We start from the raw sequence: 23,848 nt of genomic DNA on the forward strand, positions 1-23,848 counted from the left end.
TCATCCTTTCTAGCTTAGATTCTTAGACTAGTCAAATCCTACAGGATCTTCTCAAGGAACTTGAGAGTCAGCCCTGGGGCACATGACACATTGCACTGGTTGGTTCCGGGCACAGGAAATCTTGGAGTGAGTGGGCAGGAGAGAAGGAAGGGGTGGGTACAGGAATGCCCTACACACAGAAGTCCTCCACCCTCCAGCACACTCTCCTTCAAAGTGAGGCCACCTTTGGGTGCCTTCTTCTAGCCCATGTGAATGAAACTCACAGAAGAAAAGGAATGCCTATGGTACATGCTTTACAGTGCTTCTTGCCTGGATGGAACTTGGAGTTTTGAAACCATGCAGTTCCAAAATCAAATTATTTGGGGGATTTTTAGTCTCCTTAATACACATTTGTTGTTTACCTGCCTGAATCCCATACCATCTGCTTCTAATAATTTCTATCAACCTACCTCCCATCCATAATCCCGTATCCTTGCTAATGTTCTTCATCTGGGCCAAGTCCTCTATCCATGGTGGCCATGTGCTTCTTTTCCATCTAACCCATAGCAGCCTTCTCCTCTCCTCTCCTCTCTTCTCCTCTCCTCTCCTCTCTTCTCTCCTCTCCTCTCCTCTCCTCTCCTCTCCTCTCCTCAGGTCTCTCTTCTTTCTCAAAATTCTCCCTGTCTTTCCAAGCCCAGAATCCTTAGCCATGCCTAGCTCATTTGCCCTGCCCAGGTGTAAAGGCCTTTTATTAATTAGCATCAAAACACATCATACCAACCCCCAACAGAGCATTGCAGGGGTTACCCTATTTCCACCAATATATTCTAAAAGGGCTTTGATTTGTGGCTTTCTTTTATATGTAGCTGCAAAACTTCTATAAACAGTTTCTACATTGCACATGCTCTTGAGGGTTGTATGAGTTCATGTTCCTGAGCTATGGTCTTTAATATTTGACTCAAGAGCAAAGTATTTCTTATTCCCTTTGAGGTGAAAACTGTATTTTTTTTCTTTCTTATGTCTTGTTTTGTTTTCTTGAGACATGGTTTTTCTGTGTATTTCAGGCCGTCCTTAAAGTTGCTCTGTAGATCAAGCTGGCCTCAAGCTCAGAGACCCATGTGCCTCTGTCTCTGTCTCCCAAGTGCTGAGATGAAAGGGGTGAAACACCGTGCTCGGCTTGAGAACTGTATTTAAAAAAAAATAAATTTTAGGTTTATTTACTTTTAGATTGTATGACTGTTTTGTCTGCATGTGTATACGTGCACCATGCACGTGCTTAACGTCTGTGGAGGGGAGAAGAGGGTATCAGATCCCCTGGAATTAGAGTTACAGATGGTTCTGACCATCACATGGGTGCTGGAAATTGAACTTGGGTGATCTGTAAGAACAAACGTCTTTACTACTGAGACATCTCTGCTGCCCGAGAACTATGTTTTGTACTGAGAAAGGCTTCAGACAGTTCCCACACAGGCTCTTCTCCTAATTTTGCGAACCTACCCTCTTCCGCTTCTGGGAACACTCTGCTAAGATGGGTGGGGAAATGGTTTTGAGAAAACCCAGGGCTGGACCAACCACATCTAGCTTATTTCCTGTGTTCTTCCTGCCCTCTCACTACACCCCACCCCCTCTTCTTCAGTTCCCTTTTGATGTTTGTCTAAAACCTTCCCTACCGGAATCCACTTTAAAACCTTGCTCCTTTGTTCCTGCCGTATCTTCTCTTGTAGTTCAAAGCTGAAGGATGGGCACAGAAAACAACAGGCACAGTGAAAGGAGACATAAGAAAAATGCTGGAGGCTAGCCAGAACTGATTGCTAACAGGATCAGGCTCGTAATCTTGATACCTTTCAGCACGTGGATACTACATGGGGAGTTCACTATAGTTGAAACGTGACAGGCAAAGTCTAACTCAATTAAATGCAAGTATTGATGCCTGCCATAGGCACCTCACAGGCTTCTTGTGTGACCAGGACAATGAACCACCATCCCCAATGCCAGGCACTGAGTTGACTTCATGTCCCCTCCTGTGGACCCCTTGGGATGATAGTTGCAAGAGTTCACAGGATGAAGAGAAGCTGTCTTATTGGTTACCTCCACTCTGATAATCAGAAAGATGCTCACTTCTGGAATGACTACAGATATGCAGTCTTGGGAACTCTAACTCACCTCATGAGTCCCCTATAGTGTTCTAGGTGAGAAGAGAGTTCATTTAGACTCAATGGATTAGAATGAGAAATGGGCTCAAAATGCCAGAGACCACAAGGGTGAGAAATCCATTCTTTTAAGCCAAATAATTGCTCTTGATGGCGCCCAGTGGGTAAGAGAAGTTAAAATTTCACTCCATCAACCTATCCTATTTTCCCCTGCCCAGGTATGAAGGCCTTTTATTGGTTAAACCTTGGTTTTAGGCAAGGTGGGTCACAGAGACAGCAAGCAGTAATTAGCATAAAAATACATCAGACCAACCTCAAACACCACAAGGGTGAGAAATCCATTCTTTTAAGCTGAGTGATTGCTCCTGAGGTTGTCCAGTGGGTAAGAGAAGTTAAAATTTCACCCCATCAACTTACCATGAAGGAAAAAAGACCTATAGGCAGGAAAAACAGACCATGATGTGGCTCTGGTCTCACAGACTTTGCTCTGCCCACCCATGTTCAGATGGGCACCTCTATGTTTTAGCTCCTGAGTGACTCATAATGATTGGATTATGAGAAGCAGAGGTATAATAATACATATTATATTAAATACAGTGCTTTTTGTGTGAAGAGAAAGTTCATAGTTTCTATTGGGCTTTCTGAGCAGTAATCCTCAGGAAGGATTAAGGGTATCTGGTGGGAAATGTATACCTTTGATTTCTGGTGATGCATGCCTTTCATCCCAGCTCTAGGGAGGCAGAGGTGGGTGGATCTCTGTTGAGTTCTTGGCCAGCCTGGTCTAGAAAGCAAGTTTCAAAACAGTCAGAAGCGGTGGTAGATAGAGGAGGTCCTGTGTGCCTCAAGAGGAAAAAAAAAAAAAGCCACCACATACAACTTCCTGCTTCCGGTTGAAACGTGCCCTTTGGTCCCTTACAATTGTCTCCAGTGTTCCAGGGAAACTTTGGAAAGTAGCATGTACTTCAGAATACGGGAATGGTGTCTGGTCCTGGAACTGTTCCTGCTGCCTCTGGTGACAGGATCTCAAGGTACTTTCCACCAAGCGTCTGCCTGTGGTTGTGCGCTGAAGCCGTGGCCAGTCGGGAATGGGGGTCGGGGTGGGGTGGGGGGTGGGATGTAGCTCAGCCCTGGCAATGAGTGTGCTCTTGGGCTGGGTGCTCCTGTGCTGGCAGTGGGGCTGCTGCGGGAAGGCTTGGGAGCATCCCTTACTTAGCTCTGGAAAGTCAAGCCCCGTCTCTTTTGACTTGGGGCATGAGAAGCAGGACCCAGGGAGATGGAGAAGTAGAAATCCTGTCCTGCACCTCACGGCTGGGGGCCTGTGAGATTACCGGAACAAATTTTTAGTAGGAGGAAGCTTTCTGCTAGGAGGAACCCCGTTTTTTTTGTTTTGTTTTGTTGTTTGGTTTGGTTTTCAAGTTGCCGTGTTTTATGTTCAGAAGCAATGGGTCCCCTTGTGTGTTGGAAACTTGGTTTATGTAAGGAGTCCCTGCCCTGAGCTAAAGTAAAAGGTACTTGACTATATTAGAGACAGATCCGAGTCGCAGCAAAGTTGCAGTGGGATGGTTCTGTCTGGAGTCTCTGAATGAGAGCATGAGAAGAAGTAACGGAGCTTCCTTTAAAAAGGAGTGTAAAATAACCGATTTTTGTTAACAGTGCACTCCTCAGGCTCTGAGTTTCATTTCCCACTGCAGTTGCCTTGTCATCTTCTTCCCAGGCCAGCTGGAATTAGACACTTGCTTTCAAGCTATTTCTCCCCAAAATACTTTTCACGTAAGGGGTTTTACTTTCAGCACCATGAAAATGAGTGACACAAATGAGGAAGTTATAGAGCATTGTAAGCCCGGGATGGTGTGCAGGTCTCAGAGAGATGAGCTAGCCCTGTGTGAAGCAAAGCTGACTGACCATTCAGGCCAAGTTCCTCGGCCTGGTGACCCTGGTACAGACTGATTCCAAGGCTAGGAATGCAGGACCCTCTCTGTAGGGCCCTCTGTAACTACGCTGACCACTTTGGGCTGATTTAGCTCATAGGACAGTATTAGAGCCATTGACATCGGAGCGGATAGAAAACGTTGGTCAACTGTTGAGATCAAGATGGCCGAACTTAAATTAAGAAGCATCCTTCTTAACTCTAGGCCTCTCTAGAATTCTGTGCGTGCTCAGCTTGTCCTGGCACACCATGGGCTTTTTTCATGCATCTTCCTTCTGTAAACCCTGGGGCAGGGGCTCAGATTGTAGTTTATGACTCATTTGCTTCTATCCCCTTGAGGCAAGAGCTTGGCCCCAGTATAAATACTGGGCCATTATAAAGAGCCATTTTCTGAGCCGGACATGTTGGCTCACGCCTTTAATCCCAGCACTCAGGAGGCAGAGGCAGGTGGATCTTGGTGAGTTCGAGGCCAGCCTGGTCTACAAAGCGAGTCCAGGACAGCCAAGGCTACACAGAGAGACCCTGTCTAGGGGGCGGGGGGGGGGGGGGAAGAGCCATTTTCTGCCTGGGCTCCATCCTGCAAGGCTTTTTTATGACTCAGTCTCCTCTGTCCTAAAACAGACATGATATCATACTTTCTATGTCTCTGAGGAACTTCTAGTAAGAGTCAGTGAAAATTTAAAATGTGAAGATACATTCAGGAAACGCACGTGGCATGAGGCAAATGGGAGCGGAGGATATGCATAAATGAACTACTCTGAGGCCCCAAACTCTTGCCTGGACCCCAGATCTGAATTTCTGTTCTATTTTTAAGCATCTATTCTAGACTTTCCAGACACGTGTTCAAAATTCGGCTCACCTGTTTTTTTTTTTTTTTTTTTTTTTGCTCTTCTTGTTCTGACTTTTTAATTGCTGTTTGGTGAGTCCCCACAGCACTAGCACTGAAAATAATAGCTACAACTAATTTCACTCATGAGTTGAAGGTGGGTTTGGCTAGGTACTTTTCATTCAAGGCGTCTCTCTTACTTGCAGTGATATCATGGTGGGGCCTCGAGTCATTCAAAAGGCATTTTCATTCACATGACCAGAGTCTAGACCATAATGCCTCCTGCACTCAGCTAAGACGAACCAGCCAACACTGCCTAAAGTTTCTCACCTAGCTCTGCGAGTGCAGAATGCACCTCAGGATGCATTCACTGAGGCAGTCCTCAAGAGAAGGGGACGCTGCTGTTACTGTTTCTTTGTGACAGGGTTTCTTGTAACCCAGGCTGACCTCGTATCTGTTGTGTGGCTGAGAACAACCTTGGACTCCCAATCTTACTGCCTCTACGTCCCAACTGCTGGGATTCCAGAAACCCGGGAAGATGTACTGATGGGAGGAGTGTTAAAATGCAAACTTGAGCATAGGGTCTCTGACATATCAAATATTTTATCACTGAGCTATACCCTCAGACCCAACTTTAAAAAAAATTTTTTTTCTCATAGCCAAGCATGGTGGTGCATGTCGTTAATCCCAGCACTCAGGTGAGCTCAAGGCCAGGCTGTTCCATATAATGAGTTCCAGGACTGCCAGATAATAGAAAGATCCTGTCTTACAGGAACAACAAAATAAAACAAAACCAAAAGCGCATGCTCTGTAGTATCTCTCCTCCCCCAACTTCTCTGTTCTTTCATTGTTGTCTGCCCCAATGAATAGGGTCCATTTGTTCAGTCTCTCAAGCCAGGATTCTGGTAGTTATCCTCAGTTCCTTCCTTTGCCTTGACTCTCACAACCGGATATGTGCAAGTCTGTCCACATCCATTATCTTTCATCCTGGATCAAAGGACCACTTTGTGGTGTTAACCAACAGTAGCACTTGTTGGTTCATTCTCTGTACACAGCTGATTTTGAAGACTGCCATTGATGTAAATTTTCTAAAACAGTTGAGTTCACTTTTTGAAAAGTGAAACTTCTCAGTACCTGCTTTGGCAAACGAGAGAGCCGAAATTTTGAGCAGGGAGTTCACGTATCATCTTGCAGGCACCTCCTGCCCTCACCTAGTCTGTGCTCATTTCATTTTAGATGAATCTTGCCTCTGTCGTCCTGGAATGCCAGATGTTCTCATTAGTTAATCAGAGCGTTACTGACAGGAAGAGCTGCCCTAAACCAGGCCTTACTTTCTCGTGGCAGCCTATATAAAGGACAAGGAAGGAGGGAGCCTTTGCTCTCTGATTGCTAACCCTTACTCTTGTTGGTTAGTCCATTCCTGCAATGGAATTAGAACCTACTTCTTCAGGATTTTGATGTATACTGAAGACCAGCTGAGAGATTCATCCTTGTGAATACCTTACTGGATTCTTGGATTTTTCTATCAGGAGACAGCCATTGTTGGACTCGCTGGGCCTCAGCCTGTGAGCCACGCCAATGAGTTCCCTATTCTCATGCATCATTAGATCAATTTTGCTCTTCTAGAGAACCTTGACTCTATAGGACAATTTCAGTTATGTCAGTCCCTAAATCAAGCAAACAGACCAAAAAAAAAAAAAAAAATTCCTCTTTGCCTTCTGTGTCCTTTCACATGCTCTACCATCCTTTTTCCCATGTGCACTGTAGTTCTGTTTCTTCTTCTACCTTCAGAGCCCATGTCAAAACGGCCTACTAAACTCATTGTGGTCCCCGTCTCAGAAAAGATCCTCTTTCGTATTGTCACCGAGACCTAAATCTAGGGTCTTAATATCTCTTGCCAAGTTAGTTCCTAAGCAGGTTTATATAGACTTGTTAAATGTTTGGTCTCATTTGAGAGCTCCAGGTGATACCAAACCAATGACTTCAAGACTCATCTCCATTTTTTTTTTCTTTAAGAATTTTACTAAAATTACAAGATTTATGTTTTTAGTCATCAGAATTTCTTTAGAACATTTTTTTCTCTTTGCTGAGTAATGCCTTCATATGAGATTATGACTTCTTGCTGCTCCCCACCCCACCTCCGTGTGTGTGTGTGTGTGTGTGTGTGTGTGTGTGTGTGTGTGTGTGTGTGATTTAAGGGGCTCGCTATGTAGCACAGGCTGGCCTTGAACTCATTATTTGATTGAATCAACCTTTCAAGTACTGGGAGACAGCCATATGCTATCACAATGGATACAATTATGCTTTTCCAGCACCCATGTTACGTGAATGGACATAAGTAGGATCATTTGTATTCCTCTTATAAGCTACAGTTAAATACTATTACTTTGTCTTGAGTATCTAGACACAGCACAAACTGCTTTGTTGTATTACATTAAAACCAACAATCATTCCCTTTACTCTTGTCTCATCTTGTAAAAAGCAACCATAGCCATTAAGAAGGTATAGCAACATTTAATCACCAACGAACCACTTTCTAATTTTCCTAAGTGGCTGAACATAGTGACTAGGTCAGCCTTATTTTATTTTATTTTTTAGCTCTGTTACACTCAGATGCTTGAGAAGGAAAGTACAACATCCTGTTCACAACTGCTTCTCAGCTCTCTCCCACGTGGGAAGAGTTTAAGGCTTGTTTTCCTCTATCGTCAGATCATGAGCTTTTCCATCTTCTGAGTGTACATCTGAGGCTCGTCAGAGAGGCTGTCCAGGATGACCTACGTTAGTTCTTCATGGATGAGGGTAGAGAATTTTTGTCCCAATGCTTGACGCACTTTTGGTTATGTCCAATAAGGAAGTGGAACTGGGCAGGGGCCAGGGTTGCTTAGAACCTTGTATTCTTAGAACCACAGACAGACTTCTCCACTACCAAAAAAAAAAAAAAAGTCCACTTGACCCCAAATGCCAAAATATCAATAGAAAAAAATCACTGACTTAGGCCACATATTAAATTCACATTGAAAAAAGAATGAGAATAAATGTGGAATATGTATCCAAAGACTTCAAATCTTGGACACGATGGCACATGGCTGTTATCTCAGCATTTGGGAAGTTAAGCCAAGAGAATCTGTTACTTAAGGTCATCTTTGACTCTATAGTGAGTTTGAGGTCAACCTAGGCACCATGACACTTTTATCTCAAACCAGCTAAAACAAAAGGCTCAGTGACAATGTTCTTTTATGCTGTGTTTTCTAATAGGCCAGGAACTTGCACACATTGCTGCTATCAAAGGCCAGAGGTATCGGAGCATATTGTTTTTGGTATCTGTAGTTTAGACTGAAATTATTCTTTGAGAGGCATAGTGAAATATGGCCTGGACCCATAAGCAACTTGGAAACAAGTGTCTGGGTATGTCCGCATAGACAAAAGCCCAGAGCAGTCAGTGTAAGCACATGCAGTTAAACCACCAATCTAGACTACTCCATGGGTAGAAATGGTTTATTACGGGACAAATTGTTAGACGGTAGAGAGTAGTGGCTTGTCAGGAAAGCAATCAGATTTTATATGACAGAGTGGGGGTCTGTTTGAGTTCATTGGGAACTAGGTACACTTTGCCTGCCCAGTAGTTTACCATTAGGGACAGAGAAGGGAAATCGTGGCTTTTCTGATAAACAGAGACCCAGTCACAAGGTGTCTGAGGCAGGCTGAGTTTAAGTTCCAATTCACCTGATAAAAGTTCTTCCATCTATCTGGGTTGGTCCCTGGCCATCATCTTAGGACGTCACCAGTAGCACTGGCTTTTAGGGGCCTGCTTTGTCACCTAACAGATATGTTATCAACACACGTTTGTTGGGTGGACAGGTAGACTGAAAAGATGCATTCTGAAATGAAGGGTTGAATGGATGTTGAAAGCTCTGGGGTCATACGGCATAGGGTCAACTGGGTCTTGGTATGTAGCCCACGATAGCCTGAAGTTCACTCTATAGCTAGGCTGACCCGAAACTTGTGATCTTCCTGCCTCGGCCTCCCTAGTTCTGGGATTACAGTCCCCTATACCTGGTTGTTTTTTGTTTTTGTTTTTGTTTTTGTTTTTTTTTGTTTAGCAAAAGTAAAAAATTATTAGTAAAAGAAAAATACCTTTATTGATTGTCTTCAACACTTTCACTACCCCTTTTCTTCCCCCGTTCCCTTTCTTAACTCCATACCACCCACTGTGATTTTTTTTTGGTTAAACATGGTAGGCACACTCCCAATCACAGGGCCTTTGCTGTAGGCCTTCCTCTACCTGGATCACTGTCAGTATCTGTTAGGTCTCCTCTGTCTTTGAAGCCTTTGCTGAGATGCAACAAACTCATCCTTTCTGCAGGACATCTCTCTGACCTAACTCTCCACTTGTACTCACAATCCTGCTTTCTTTTTCATAGCAGTCATCTATGCCTTAAATACTGTATAAGACATCTAGTTATTGCATTTAACTACTTTTTCCTTTTATTGAAAACAGATTTTTCTCATATAATATATCCTGGTTGTGACTTCCTTTCTCCCTACTCCTCACTACCTCCCTGCTACCTGGATTTACTCCATGTTTATCTTTTGTTAGGAAATAAACAGGCTTTTTAAAGGATAATCATAAACTACAACAAAATAAAATATAGTAAGATAAAACAAAAACTATCACATTGAGTTAGACAAGAGAAAAGAAAAAAAGGAAGGGAGAGAGAGAGAGAGAGAGGGAGAGAGAGAGAGAGAGGGATGGAGGGAGAGAGGAGCCCAAGAGAAGGCACAAGACTCAAAGACCCACTTATTCACACTCCCATTAAACTGGAAAACATAATATATACACAGAGGACCTGATGCACTCACTGGTGAAGGTCCTATGCACGCTGCCTCACCTCTCTGGGTTTATGTAAGATTTGATCATGTTGATTTAGAGGGCTTTGTTCTCTTGGTGTCCTCTATTCTCTTTGACTCTTTTTGAAAAAATTCTTATTATTTATTTTCCTCTTACAAAACACACTTGGACAAATAAATATAAAATGGCATATGTCATATTTAGAAACGGCCGAAGACACACTTGGTACTCCTCCCAGGAAACACTAATAAAATCCTCAGAAAACACTCATCCTTCCCACCGCCCAACTTTTATTTTATTTTTTTGAAAGGTCAATTATTTTAATTCTTCACAATTCTTAACAATGAATTACCAAAATAAGTGATTGAACACTACTCAGAGACAAAGACATTTAAATGAAAAGTTTTAAAAATAAATGTGTGCACAAACACACACAACACGATGTTGCCCGGAAACTCCAACTAATGAATAACAGCAAGACTGGTTTGCCAGGTGACACGTCACAGCTCTCCAGAAGTGACAGCAAGACTGATTTGCTAGGTGACACGTCACAGCTCTCCAGAAGTGACAGCAAGACTGATTTGCTAGGTGACACGTCACAGCTCTCCAGAAGTGACAGCAAGACTGATTTGCCAGGTGACACGTCACAGCTCTCCAGAAGTGACAGCAAGACTGGTTTGCCAGGTGACACGTCACAGCTCTCCAGAAGTGACAGCAAGACTGATTTGCTAGGTGACACGTCACAGCTCTCCAGAAGTGACAGCAAGACTGATTTGCTAGGTGACACGTCACAGCTCTCCAGAAGTGACAGCAAGACTGATTTGCTAGGTGACACGTCACAGCTCTCCAGAAGTGACAGCAAGACTGGTTTGCTAGGTGACACGTCACAGCTCTCCAGAAGTGACAGCAAGACTGGTTTGCCAGGTGACACGTCACAGCTCTCCAGAAGTGACAGCAAGACTGATTTGCTAGGTGACACGTCACAGCTCTCCAGAAGTGACAGCAAGACTGGTTTGCCAGGTGACACGTCACAGCTCTCCAGAAGTGACAGCAAGACTGATTTGCCAGGTGACACGTCACAGCTCTCCAGAAGTGACAGCAAGACTGATTTGCTAGGTGACACGTCACAGCTCTCCAGAAGTGACAGCAAGACTGGTTTGCCAGGTGACACGTCACAGCTCTCCAGAAGTGACAGCAAGACTGGTTTGCCAGGTGACACGTCACAGCTCTCCAGAAGTGACAGCAAGACTGGTTTGCCAGGTGACACGTCACAGCTCTCCAGAAGTGACAGCAAGACTGGTTTGCCAGGTGACACGTCACAGCTCTCCAGAAGTGACAGCAAGACTGGTTTGCTAGGTGACACGTCACAGCTCTCCAGAAGTGACAGCAAGACTGATTTGCCAGGTGACACGTCACAGCTCTCCAGAAGTGACAGCAAGACTGATTTGCCAGGTGACACGTCACAGCTCTCCAGAAGTGCGATAAACACCAGAAAGCCCGCAGCCTGTGCAGCACATCAACATGCAGTCAGAGTCCTCTGAAGGTCACAGGCATCAGGGTCAGTGATGGAATTTACACGCCAGCCTCTTCACGGTGACGACAATGCTTCACATGGATGCAGATCATGTCCCCCCTCATGAGACACATACACATCACTGCTGAGGTCACAATTTGTGAAAATTTAGGGACCCAACTTTAGCTCCGGAGCATATATCTCAGGAGTAGGAATTTGAAAACAGACAGTATAAATAGGAGTTGAGTGGAACCTGCCTGCAGCAATCTTTTATTTTCCTTTAAGGCTACAGAAAACCTGTACATAAGCAAGGAAATTAATTCTCATAATAAGAATACCCCTACAAATAGCCAAGATGTCCGTTCAGGTTCCACAGGGACAGTATGCTGTATCTCATTTTATTCCGAGGGTGTACTTTGTGAGTCTGCAGGGTTAGGATCAATTCTTTCTGGAAATAGTAGCTTCTCACAAACTGCCTCCTTGATTGGTAAATATTGTGATATTTCGTTAGGTTCCGTTAAGAGGGAAGGTGGAACATGTATTAAGTTAGCAATTTTTCTCTCTCGTGATGTATATTCTTGTCATATGTAGGTCTTGTCAGCCTCATGGTAGAGCCTTGTGCTGTTCATTCTGATGAGCACCTCACCAATTCTCAGGGAAAACCGCAGCAGCAGAAAGAAGCTGGAAGGCATTACTCTAATCTTCACACTCAGGCTAGAAACTCCATAATCATGCAATTCATCTTCAAACAGGAGAACGTCTTCTTTGCCGATTTGTATCCCCTTGATCTCCTTCAGTTGTCTTATTGCTCTAGCTAAGACTTCAAGCACTATGATAAATAGGCATGGAGAGAGTAGATAACCTTGTCTTATTCCTGATTTTAGTGGAAATGTTTCTCTACATTTAATTTGACAATGGCTGTGAACTTGCTATAAACTGCGTTTACTATGTCCATTTTATCTCTAATCTTTACAGGACTTTTATCATGGAGGGTTGTTGGATTTTGTCAAAGATCTTTCTGCATCTAATGAGATGATCATGTGATTTTCTTTCTTTCTTTCTTTCTTGTTTGTTTATATAGTGGATTATATTTATTGATATATGTATGTTGAACCATCTTTGCATCTCTGAAGCCTGCTTGATCATGGTGGGTGATATTTTTGATGTCTCTTGGATTCATTTTGTAATGATTTTACTGCATATTTTTGCATCTATGTCCATAGAGGAAATCAGTCTGTAATTCTCCTTGTTTGGTGCATCTTTATGTAGATGGAATATCAGAGTAATTGTTGCTTCATAAAAAGAATTGGGAAATGTTCCTTCTATTTAGATTTTGTGGAATAATTTGAGGAGTATTGGCATTATATCTTCTTTGAAAGTCTGGTAAAATTCTGAGCTAAAATCAACTGGCCATTAATTTTTTTTTGTTTCGTTTTTGTTTTGTTTTGTTTTTGTTCTTGTTAGAAGACCTTTAATGGCTGCTTCTATTTCACTAGGTCTTATTGCTTATCTTATCCTGATTAACTTTGTTAAGGGCAATATGCAGAAAAAATATCCATTTCTTTTAGATTTTTTTAACTTGGTGGACTATAGGCTTTTAAAGTATGCTGTCATGATTTTCTGGATTTCCTCAGTTGTATGTTGTTATGCCCCCCCTTTTTTTTTTCTGATTTCATTAAATTGGGTATATACCCTCTGCCTCTTAGTTTATTTGAATAAGGGTTCATTGGTTTTCTCAAAGTAGCAACTCTTTGTTTTATTGATTGTTTGTATTGTTCTCTTTGTTTCTATTTTATTGATTTTTATCCCCGGCTTTGATTATTTCTTGCCATCCAGTCCGTGTTATGTTAAGAGTATGAGATTGCTCCAAATTTTTCATATAGACACTTAATGCTATGGACTTGCCTCTTAGAATTTAACTCTGTCCCTTGAGTTTAGGTATGTTGTGTATTTATTTTCATTTAGTTCTACAAAGGCTTTAATTCATTTCTTATTTCCTGTCTTGGTCCATTTTTCATTCAGTAGAGAGTTGTTCAGTTTCCATGAGTTTATAAGCTTTCTGTTGTTGATGTCCAATTTTAATTTATGGTAGTTAAATATGATGCAGGAAGTTAGTTGAATTTTATTTTGTATCATTTGAGACTTTCTTTGTTTCTGCGTATGTGTTCAATTTTGGAGAAAGTTCCATGAGGTGTGGAGAAGAAGGTATTTTCTCTTGTGCTTAGTTGAAATGTTCTGTAAATATCTGTTAGGCCCATTTGGTTTGTAACATCTGTTAAATTTCAACATTCCTCTGTCGAGTCTTTGACTGGATGGCCTGTTTATTGATGAGCCTGGCCTATTGAAGTCTCTCACTATCAGTCAATATGTGAGTTAAATGTAGTAGTGTTTCTTTTACAAATGTGCTGTATAGAAATGTCCTACTGGTGGAATTTTCCTCATATAGCACCTGACACATGATTCTCAGCAAGAATTAGCTTTTAAACATCTTCTAAATCACATTAGTGGCCATGGCTCCAAAGAAATTTTCCCAGCTTTCCTCCATCCACTATTCTATATGCCAAATAGTGGCTTAGTCTCACACCACCTTGTCCTTGTCTTTACTATAGTAACAAGATATTATACTGCTAATTATTTGAGGCAGGGTCTCATGTAGCCCACACTGGCCTCGTTTACTATGTAGATAAGGGTGACCTTAAACTTTTGATCCTCCTGCTTGTATCTCCTGAAGGGTAGGATTACAGGTAAGCACTCTACCAAGTAAGCTACAGCCCCCAGCCCAAGATGGCTTGTTTTTATGTTCAGCTCATACCTATGTATTAAATCTGTTAAAGTATAATTATGTAGTATGGATGACTATGATTAATATGCTTATTGAATAAAACTTGAACAAACAGGAAATAGATCCATAGAGAGAGACTTAGGATCAATTTATTTGAAACTCTATGGGTGGGGGTGGAGAGAGAGAGAGAGAGAGAGAGAGAGAGAGAGAGAGAGAGAGAGAGAGGGAGAGAGAGACTACAAGAAAGTATCAGTATCAGTTTAATGTCTGATAGAAGAAATTTGGGATTATAATCAGTAAATTCTGCCCCACCCTGTTTCTTGGGCTCTAATTCCTTCCTCGTCTACCAGCTCAAGCTAAATCTGGGCCACTGGACAGCACTGCCTTCTCCAGGATGGATCTCATTCTGACTTTCATTGGCAGATCATTCAGTACCAACCATAAATGTCGAAGCCGGCGGGAACATAACCCTGAATATTCTCAAGAAACAGCATGAACCCTACACACGTGTCACCTGGCTTTATACCAGCAAACAGAAGATTTTAGAATATTACAGTAGTGGTCAAAATACTATCTACAATTCTTCACTTAAGGGCAGGATTGCTCTTCAACATACAAATGGTGCGCTCCATATCCATAAGGTCCGGAAACAGGACGAAGGTACCTACTACATGAGAGTATTGTATGGTGATGAACGAGAGATGGCAATAAGCCTGAAAGTATTTGGTGAGTTTGTGAGTCCAGGGACAAATGCCCATTCAGGGACCTTGGCAGTCTACTGGGAGTTGGGAGATGCTGACTGAGAGAGGGATAAAAGAACAGTAGGACAGACTTCATTTTTCCCCGAGACACTTCTATCTGTGAGTGAGCAGACGTCAAAGCTCATAACTGTTGCCGACTTAAAAAATCTCTTTTGAAGCAAGTCTAAGATTTCAAGAGAAATTGTGTTAGATTTTCATTACTAAGACAAAATATACAAGAGAAAGAATACAGACAAGGTAAGGTTGACTTGGGCTCACAGCTTCAGAGGTTGTAGTCCATGGACAACTGGCTCCATTACTATGGGATGTGGGAGGCACAGCATCATGGCAGGCAGAGGAGGATGATGGAGCAGAGTTGCTCACTTCAGGCTGGGAAGAGGTGCTAGGATGAAGGGCTGAGGACAAGATATGCTTTTCAAAGACATGTTCCTAGTGAAACTGTGTCAAATAGGTCCCTCCTTCCAATATCTACCATGTCCCAATAGTCCATTCAATTATGAATTCATCCATCAATCAATTGATGAGATCAGAGCTTTTTGAACCAACCACTTTCTGCAAGCACTGCCCACTAATTACCAAACCTTCACCAGGAGACCTTTCTGAGGAGTCACAAATAGGAGGAAACAAGACCAGACTGAAAACAATAAAGACCATTTCTTCTTTATCTACTTTATTCTATCCCATAAGCAACTTAAATTAGTTCTGAATGTACCTTAATTCTGTCTGAACTCAGGCTTCATCAGACTTATAGAAAAAAAGACATTAAAGAGATAAATTGAGACAGCTCTCATGGAGAATTCTATCAGATTGAGTATGATAAAAACTTCCACTTACAGCTCTGGCTTAATCAGTTTTATGAAAAATAAGACTTTGACACATTATCCTTAGAGTCAGAGAGACCTAGGTTTAAAGCTCTGATTCCATGAAATGAGTGTCTACAGAAAGACAAACTCTCCATGTTGTCTCTGACTTATCTGTGAAAACTAAGAAAGTTGATTTCATAGTTGCTAGGGGGAAATTGGGTAATGAATGCCAACATACAGTTAAATAGCAGAGGTTGTCTCTGGGGTTTCATAGAATAGCATTTCAAAATGTCTGAAAAAAAAAACCACCTCAAAGATTCCCAATATGTAGGAATGATAAATTTTTGAGGAGGCAAATCTCAGTTTTCTTGATGTAATTATTACATGCATATATTGAACTATCACAAGTACCATACCAATATATAGATATTGTATGTCCATTAACACCTCTGTAATGACCTAAATCCCTCTGGTCAGTTGCTAAGTAGCTGTGGCACCATGGTGTAAGATAGTAATATGTCTTTGCCCATATTAGGTAAGGCTCTTTGGAGGGAAGTGACAGAAACCAACTCTTTGTACCTTTACAAAAAATGGAGAAGTGGTTTTAAGAAACTCCATAGAGCAATTCAGGGGAGTATAGAAGAGCTAAGAGGAGGAAGACGGAGAATAGGGCCCAGCTCAGAGGCCTGGGCCTCAGGCACCCACAGATCCTGCTGTTACCATAGCTTGACTCTCAATGCTTGGACTCTGTGTCCAATCAGAATCCCATGAAGAAAAATGCATTTATCCACAGTTTTCCTAGACTGTGTAATGTCTTCTTCTGTCTAAATACCTAGTAAATGCACTAACTTTGCTTAGTTCTTGTTCATCATGGAATTCTTTTCTTTGGAACCACCAAGAATCCAGCTTTACCCAAATGGAGGTCTCCAAAGGGACAGGAAACTTCTTAGGCCATTTTTGGCTATGTTGTTGTGTGTCTCCCTGCTACACTGGTAGAGCTAAGGACAAAGAAATTTGAGGCTAAGAATGAGTGGGAGCCCTACATCTTCTTTTCTCTTTCAAAATGGGCAAGCTTAAAACCACATTTTCCTTGGCACAAAATTCAATAAAAATAGTTTCAGAAACAACCCAGGGTCCAGGGTCCATTTTCTTCAGGAAAGGACCAATTACTCTGGGGTTTTGTTTGTTTGATTGATTTTTACAGTTAAATTTATGTGTTCTAGCTGTTGTCTCACAGCTTTCGACAAATTGTAAGATGGCCATAGGTGTGTTTGGCATTAGGGATTACTAAACAGCCACCAACGGCCTAAAGAGGTCATTTTCCCCTTGGAGATTTCCGCTCAGGTAAGGTTGAGCCCTTGCCTACCCCACAGGAAAGAATTCACGGTGAGCCAGAATGAAGCAAACTTAATGAGTTTATTAAGTACTTAGACATAAAGTCATGTAGAAAAAAACCTTGCATCATCTGGGCAAACTAAACAAATCCATTTTCTTTATGAACTTCTGATTCACAAGAGAGATAGAGGTGGCAGGTTTATAGGGCTAAGCATCCGGCAAGGACGAAGTGGAGAGCTTTGCTGTGCATGGGTTGAGACCCTTCAGGATTCTTCCTGAATCTGAACTCCAGAATTCTTGAGGGACAGGTGGCTCACTGGTGCTTGCTGTGGGTTATTGATGGAGAACAGGCCCTGACTATCTGAGATAGTCAGGAAACTTAGTCAGAAGGCAGCTGATCTCCCTACCAGTACTTGGCTCACAGGTGACCATCACCCCCACTTTGTTCCTAATGGCTCCCCCTTCTGGATCTATCTTAGCATCACCGCCAAAAGTTGCCTTTTGAAGACAAAGCTGCTTCCTAGCTCCACCTGTAGGGGTCTGTTGTCCACAGCCATCTTGAATGGCAGTCATGGCACCTCCCTGGTTCCCTTTGTAGTCTGTTGTCTAAACCTTGCATCATAAGTGCCCCACAAATGCATAAATCCATTGTTTCCTAACAAACTTCTTTCAGATCTTGTGTCCAAGCCTTCCATAGCAATCATTAAGACTCAAGATTTGACAGACTCCTGTTATCTGAGGCTGTCATGTGAAGTAGAAGACCGGTCTGAGTCTGTTAACTACACTTGGTATGGAGACACAAGTCCTTTCCCCCAGAAGAATCCAGGAGATGTGCTTGAAATCACCACCACTTCACAGAACCAGTCTTCCTCTTACACCTGCCAAGTCAGCAATCCTGTCAGCAGCAAGAATGACACGGTGTACTTCCATTCACCTTGCTCTCTGGGTAAGAACCATCTTCCAGGGAGCTGAGGTGGGCACAAGGTGACTGGTTTCTTTTGAGTGAAGAAAGGTGTGGTGTTCCTACTCCACTTTCTGACAAAGAACAGGGCGGAGAATCTCAAAAGTGTCATTGACATTTCAGAGACTTGCCATCTACCTGACTCTATAGCCACCTACCAGCCAGTTTACCTTATCTTTCCTAAAAGCTGAGTCCTGAGGAATTGTAGGACAGTCTGAAACATCAGGGCAATTATGGAAAGAAGGAAAGTGGGAGAGCAGTCCAGGCAAGGAAGTAAGGAAAAGTGGATGAGCAAGAGAGAGGCTGGTGAAGAGGAGTGAGAATCTTGTCCTCGGATAGAGACTGTACCTATATTATGCTCCTTGGTAAGGTAGGAAGACAAACTCTAGGCTTTGGGTTCCAGATTTCTCTGTGTTGCCTAGGAGCATCCATTCACATGGTGCCACTCCCCTTTAATTCAGACCTATGCAGGTGCCACCAAAGTCCAAGCTTTTAGTCAGTAGCATCTGGGGTTACTCCTGATATAGTCATGGTATTAGTTATTTTTATTGTTGGTTTTGCATAACAACACACACACGCACGCACATGCACACACACACACACACACACACACACACACACACACACAACTTAAGAGAGAAAAGGTTTTAATATGGTCCATTGTGACAGGGAAGACGTTGCGATGAAAATGTGAGATAGCGTTTCATGTCCACAGACAGGAAGCAGGCTTTCTTCTTTCCCACCTTTCTTTCAGGTGGAGAGTCCAGCTCATGGGATGAGGTTGTCCATATTTAGTGTAGATCATCCTCCCTTGGTTAAATACTTCTTAAAAGCTTCCTTAACAGATACTCTCAAATGTGCATCTCCTGGGCAATTCCATAGCTCACTAAATTGACAACTGAGTTTAACCATCATGGTCAGTGGCCAACTAAATTGCTTAATTTCTCCAAGCTATCTTTTTATCTTAAATGTAAAACAAAATAACAGTTCTTATATAATTCCTTAAGGAATAAACAAATGATACCTGCAACCCATCTAACACTGATCCTGGCAAATTCATCTTAAATGAAAAATACTAATTAGTTAATGGTAAGTTAATAGCATCCAAGTTAGGTTTGGTTCCTCTAATTCTGAAGACAACTGAACTTGGGGGACTCCTTAATGAATTTGTTTACAATCTCCAGAACTCAGCCCCCTGTATCTTCCATATTTTAAAGTGCTTCCTTTAGCACTGATGTGTACTTTCCCCCCCCCCCCCAGAATAGCTCATTCCTGTGTTTACAATGTTTTTCTGTGACCATGTCATGTTCATGTCACTTTCCTGGCAAGAATAAAGATATTCTAAAGATACACACATGCTCCTTATTTGGGGACAGATAATTTCAATATTAACAGTTGAAAATAGAGCATGCTGGCTCATCTAACCCCAGCATGTGGGAGACTGAGGCAGGAGGATAAAATAGTTTAGGTCTAGTGTAGTCTTCATAGTGAGCTCTTGTCTAAAAGCCAACAACAAAAACAGGAGTCATTTGTACTAATGTTTCCAAAAATAACTAAAGCTAAGGGGTTAACCCTTCTGTGCAATTCTTGGCCACCCTCATCACTTTTCTGACTGTGGTTCCTATTTATATTCTGTTCATGGTATTTGCTTCAGATGCAAGCATATTTTACCTCAAGATCAAGGTGTATCAGGTCTCAGGGTGTTATGCAGAAGAGGAGGCAGAAAGAGTGTAAGAGCCCATGGGGAGGAACAACACCAAGGAAACAGTGCCCTCTAGACACAACAGGTCTGATGCACAGATGAACTCATAGAGACCATGGTAGCATGTACAGGACCAGGACAGGTCCAAGCCAGATGGGGACCCAGCACTGAGAGGCAGAAGTGGACATGAGCCCCCATCCCTAACCAAGAAGCTAATTCTAAGTGTCAACTGCTTGCAAAGGAAATTTTAGCTTTCTCCAATGGAATCTTACTGGATATATACAAACCACACTAAATGGCAGGTCCATGCCCAGCAGTAGGTGGCCAATACAAAATAAATTCAATGGTACTTTTGGAGATTTTTTGTTTTTGTGTCATAAAGGTTTGTTTGGGCATTTATTTATTTATTTATTTATTTATTTATTTATTTATTTATCTATCTATCTATCTGTCTTTCCTGGCCTTTCGCTTACGCATTATGTTTTCTGATTTTATGTGTCTACATGTGTGTGTGTGTGTGTGTGTGTGTGTGTGTGTGTGTGTGTGTGTGTGTGTGTTTCTCATGCTTTTTCTTTGCTGTTTGTTTTATTCTGGTTTGTTTGTTTGCCTGTTTTCTAAAGAGCTGGGGAATGAAGATGTGGGGTTGGATGGATGGGAAGGTGGAGAAGATCTGAGGAGAGATGAAAGATAAATCAGCATATACTATATGAAAAAATATTTTTTTTCAGTTCAAGAAAAGCCTGAGGTATAAAAACAAAGAGTAGGGTAAGGTAACCATCTTGGCAGGAATAAAGATATTTGAATAAAGAGATACTATAACCTTCCGTTTGGATAATCAGACCATTAAAACAATGGACACTGTGGTGGTTTGAAGAGGAACAGCTTCCATAGGCTATTGTATTTGAATGCTTGGTTATTAGGGAGTGGTGCTACTTGACAGGGCTTAGGAGCTATGGCCTTGTTGGAGGAAGTGTGTCACTGGAGGTGGCTTTGGGGTTTCAAATGCTCAATCTAGGTCCTGTATCTTTCTCCTCCTGCTGCCCACTGATCCAGATGCATGCTCCTTCCCCAGCACCATGTCTGCCTGCATGCTGCTACGCTTCATGCTATGATGTGTACTAAACCTCTGACCTGCAAGACAGCCCCAGTGAGACGCTTTTCTTTATAAGAGTTGCCATGGACATGGTGTCTCTTCACAGCAATAGAACACTAAAACAGACCCCATGCAGTCAGAATTTCTCCAGGAGTCTGATATTAGCTGAGAAAAGGGGCTAAAGCATGGCACCAGTCAGAGGAAGAACTTGTCTCCAGGAAAGAGATTTCCCATAGTTATCACAACTTGCCAGAACACCTTGAAGGAGAGATTAAAACCAGGACAATGACATTGGGACCACATTTTCACTAGGACTGCTTACTTATGCCCACCTCTTGCCTTCTATTTAAACCTGAACTTCCCCTTAGGACCTGACTACGGATTGTAATGGGGATGTTACTGGACCTCTTTTCCCTCTTCCCAATGTAGTTTTATTTAATAAATCCTTTTATGCTTTTGATATTATTTTGCTTCTTTAATTGGCTTATTAAATTGACTCTAGGTTCTTAGGGTTACCAGGGCCCAGACTCTGACCATAGCAACTTCCGTAACATCCTATCACCAGAGACAATGGGCCCTGGAGACACTGCTCTTTTGCGTTTTTCAGGGCTGGGCCTCCTGGACTGGTTTCTTGGCCTCTACTTCTGCACATGGGCCATGAACCTGTGTGTCCTGTATGTTCTTGTTCCCTCCTCAGCTAACTGGTCACATTTCTTCATCCTTTCCTAACATGCTCTCTCACTCCAGATCCAGTGTGATAAACATCAGATTATGAGACCACAATTAGGCTGGCCATTTTCCTATCAATGCAATGTTCTGAGGCCTGGAAAAAGGAAAAAGAGTAATCCTATCCTTTTAAAAGTGGGAGTGGAGGCAGAGAAAATAACACTGCTGCTCCCTCGGTTGTTTTGAAGACGGGCCAACCCAATCTTGACATTCTTTGGTCACTCAGAATTTCCTAGAAGGCACTCCAATTTTCCTTCTCATTTTCATCACTCAGTCCCCATCCTATGATCTCTCTCCTTCCCTTCCCTTCATTATCACCTGTTTTCTTTCTTTCCTATCTCCTTTCCTCCCTTCTAGTTAGTACAAATGATTAGTGTGGTAGAGAAACAAAGAGAAGTGGTTCCTTTGTCCCTAAAGTCAACTGTGCACATTTTAAAGGTCATCTACCTATACCTGGCATGGTCTTACCTCAGTGCTCTCCAGTGTATGGGATTAGTTTGTTCCTGGTCCCAGGGATAAGTCAGGGTAAGTGCTCATCACAGGACTCAGCCAAGTCAATGGCATTTAAGGGATTTCCAAACTCTTCACAACTGAAGATGTTGAGCTTTTGCAAGGAGGAGGATTTCCCCAGGCAGCTGGGATCAGGTTCAGGGAGAAATAGTTTTCTCATGTTTAAAGAGTGCCACCCCAATGTCTGGTTCTTCTCCGCCCTCTCAACAATGACCAAGGTCTAAGTGTTTGGGTTTGTTTTTCTTCTTCTTCTTCTTTCAGGCAGATCCTCTGGAGCACATTGGATTGCAACTTGGCTAGTGGTCATGGCACCCATCATCCATGTCATCCTGCTAACCTGAGAAGAGCTCTTCTCACTCAAGAATGAAACTTGGAAGCCACAGCATCTTCATCATCATCAGTGCTCCTCACCTGGAAAGTGGCTCTGGCTTTATGGGACAAAGAAAAGTGCTGCTGAACATCTGTGAGGGTTTGAATGTATCCTCTACAGAACAAGCCCAGGACTTTTTGCATGCTCTGAAAGTGTTCCACCACTGACCTGTGTGCCCAGCCCTTTTCAACAGTTTTTAATTAACCCTTTAAAAAAACTGTGGTTAATATTTAATTTACATACTCTAGTTGTTTTCCAACATACATTAAAGATAAATGTATTCTTTTCACCAAAATATGTGACTACACTATGCAAATGGTTTTTTAAATTTAATTTAATTAATTTATTCTTATTACATCTCAATGGTTATCCCATCCCTTGTATCCTCCCATTCCTCCCTCCCTCCCATTTTCCCCTTATTCCCCTCCCATATGACTGTGACTGAGGGGGACCTCCTCCCCCTGTATATGCTCATAGGGTATCAAGTCTCTTCTTGGTAGCAAATGTTTTTTTTAATAGATCCTTTTCTCATGCAATAGATCTTAACTACAGTTTCCCCTTCCTTTACGATTCTCAGTTTGTCACCACTTCTTCTTCCATCTAGGTCCTCTCTTTTTCTGTCTTTCATTGGAAAAGAATAGGCTTCTAGGAGGTAACAACAAAACATAAGAAAATAAAATATAAAAAGCTGAACCAAAACACATCACATCAAAGCTGGACAAGGTAAACCAACAGAAGGGAAAGCACCCCAAGAAAAGGCATTTGCACATTCAGGGGTCCCATAAAAATGCTAAGCTAAAGCTATAGTACATATTTAGAGGACCTGGTAAAGACTTGGGAAGGCCCTGTGCTCGCTGCTTCAGTCTCTGTAAGTTCGTATGACTGCTGCTCAGTTGATTTAGAGAGTTTTGTTCTCCTGTGCCCTCCATCCCCTTTGACTCTTACACCCTTTCCACCTCCACCTCCACAGGATTCCCTGAGCCCTGAAGGGAGGGATTCGATGGGGACATCCCATGTAGATCTGTATGTTCCAAGGTCTCTCTGTATGTGTCTAATGCTTCGCTAATGATGACTGAAAAAGAGACTGATTTATGATTATAGCAGAGTATCATTAGGAGTCACTTTATTGTTACTTTTTTTTTTTTTTATCAGAAGTATTTGGTTTTACCATAGGATTCCAGGCTGCCTAGTCTCTGGTTGTTGGTCACCCAAGGAGTGGTGGGTATGGGTTACATCTCACAGAGTGGCCATTAAGTCAAAGCAGACATTGGTTGCTTACTCCCACAAGCTTTGTACCACCATCACCCTAGCATATTTTGTAGGCAGGACAGATTATAGAGCAAAGGTTTTGTGGCTGAGTTGCTTTTTTTTGTTTTTCTTTTGGAAGCTTGTAGAGTACCTTCCTGTACCAAATACTCTGGAAAAGTGGTTCTTCAACTTGTAGGTCACAACCCAGTTGGGGGTTGAACAAGCATTTCACAGGGGTCACCAAAGACCATCAGGAAACACAGATATTTATATTATGTGTCAAAGTCCAGCTCTGACAGGCCGGGGGGAAAGA

At 42.3% G+C, this 23,848-nt stretch overlaps 1 protein-coding gene across 1 annotated transcript; it reads left to right on the forward strand.

Moving 5' to 3' along the window:
* Positions 1-2,965: 2,965 nt before the first annotated feature.
* Cd48 (CD48 molecule) lies at positions 2,966-22,565 on the forward strand. The gene is made up of 4 exons (XM_051147931.1): positions 2,966-3,157; positions 14,450-14,752; positions 17,599-17,871; positions 22,179-22,565. Exons 1-4 carry the CDS (start codon positions 3,085-3,087, stop codon positions 22,256-22,258), a joined length of 729 nt encoding a protein of 242 aa, XP_051003888.1. The 5' UTR covers positions 2,966-3,084; the 3' UTR covers positions 22,259-22,565.
* Positions 22,566-23,848: the final 1,283 nt, after the last annotated feature.

This window comes from Acomys russatus, chromosome 6, assembly GCF_903995435.1.
Source record: "Acomys russatus chromosome 6, mAcoRus1.1, whole genome shotgun sequence".
Taxonomy (NCBI): Eukaryota; Metazoa; Chordata; class Mammalia; order Rodentia; family Muridae; genus Acomys; species Acomys russatus.

Coding starts and splice junctions, on each gene's coding strand:
- Cd48 (XM_051147931.1), top strand. CDS start 3,085: ATGTACTTCAGAATACGGGAATGGTGTCTGGTCCTGGAACTGTTCCTG. Junction 3,158..14,449: donor TCTGGTGACAGGATCTCAAG/GTACTTTCCACC, acceptor TTTCATTGGCAG/ATCATTCAGTACCAACCATA. Junction 14,753..17,598: donor AATAAGCCTGAAAGTATTTG/GTGAGTTTGTGA, acceptor AACTTCTTTCAG/ATCTTGTGTCCAAGCCTTCC.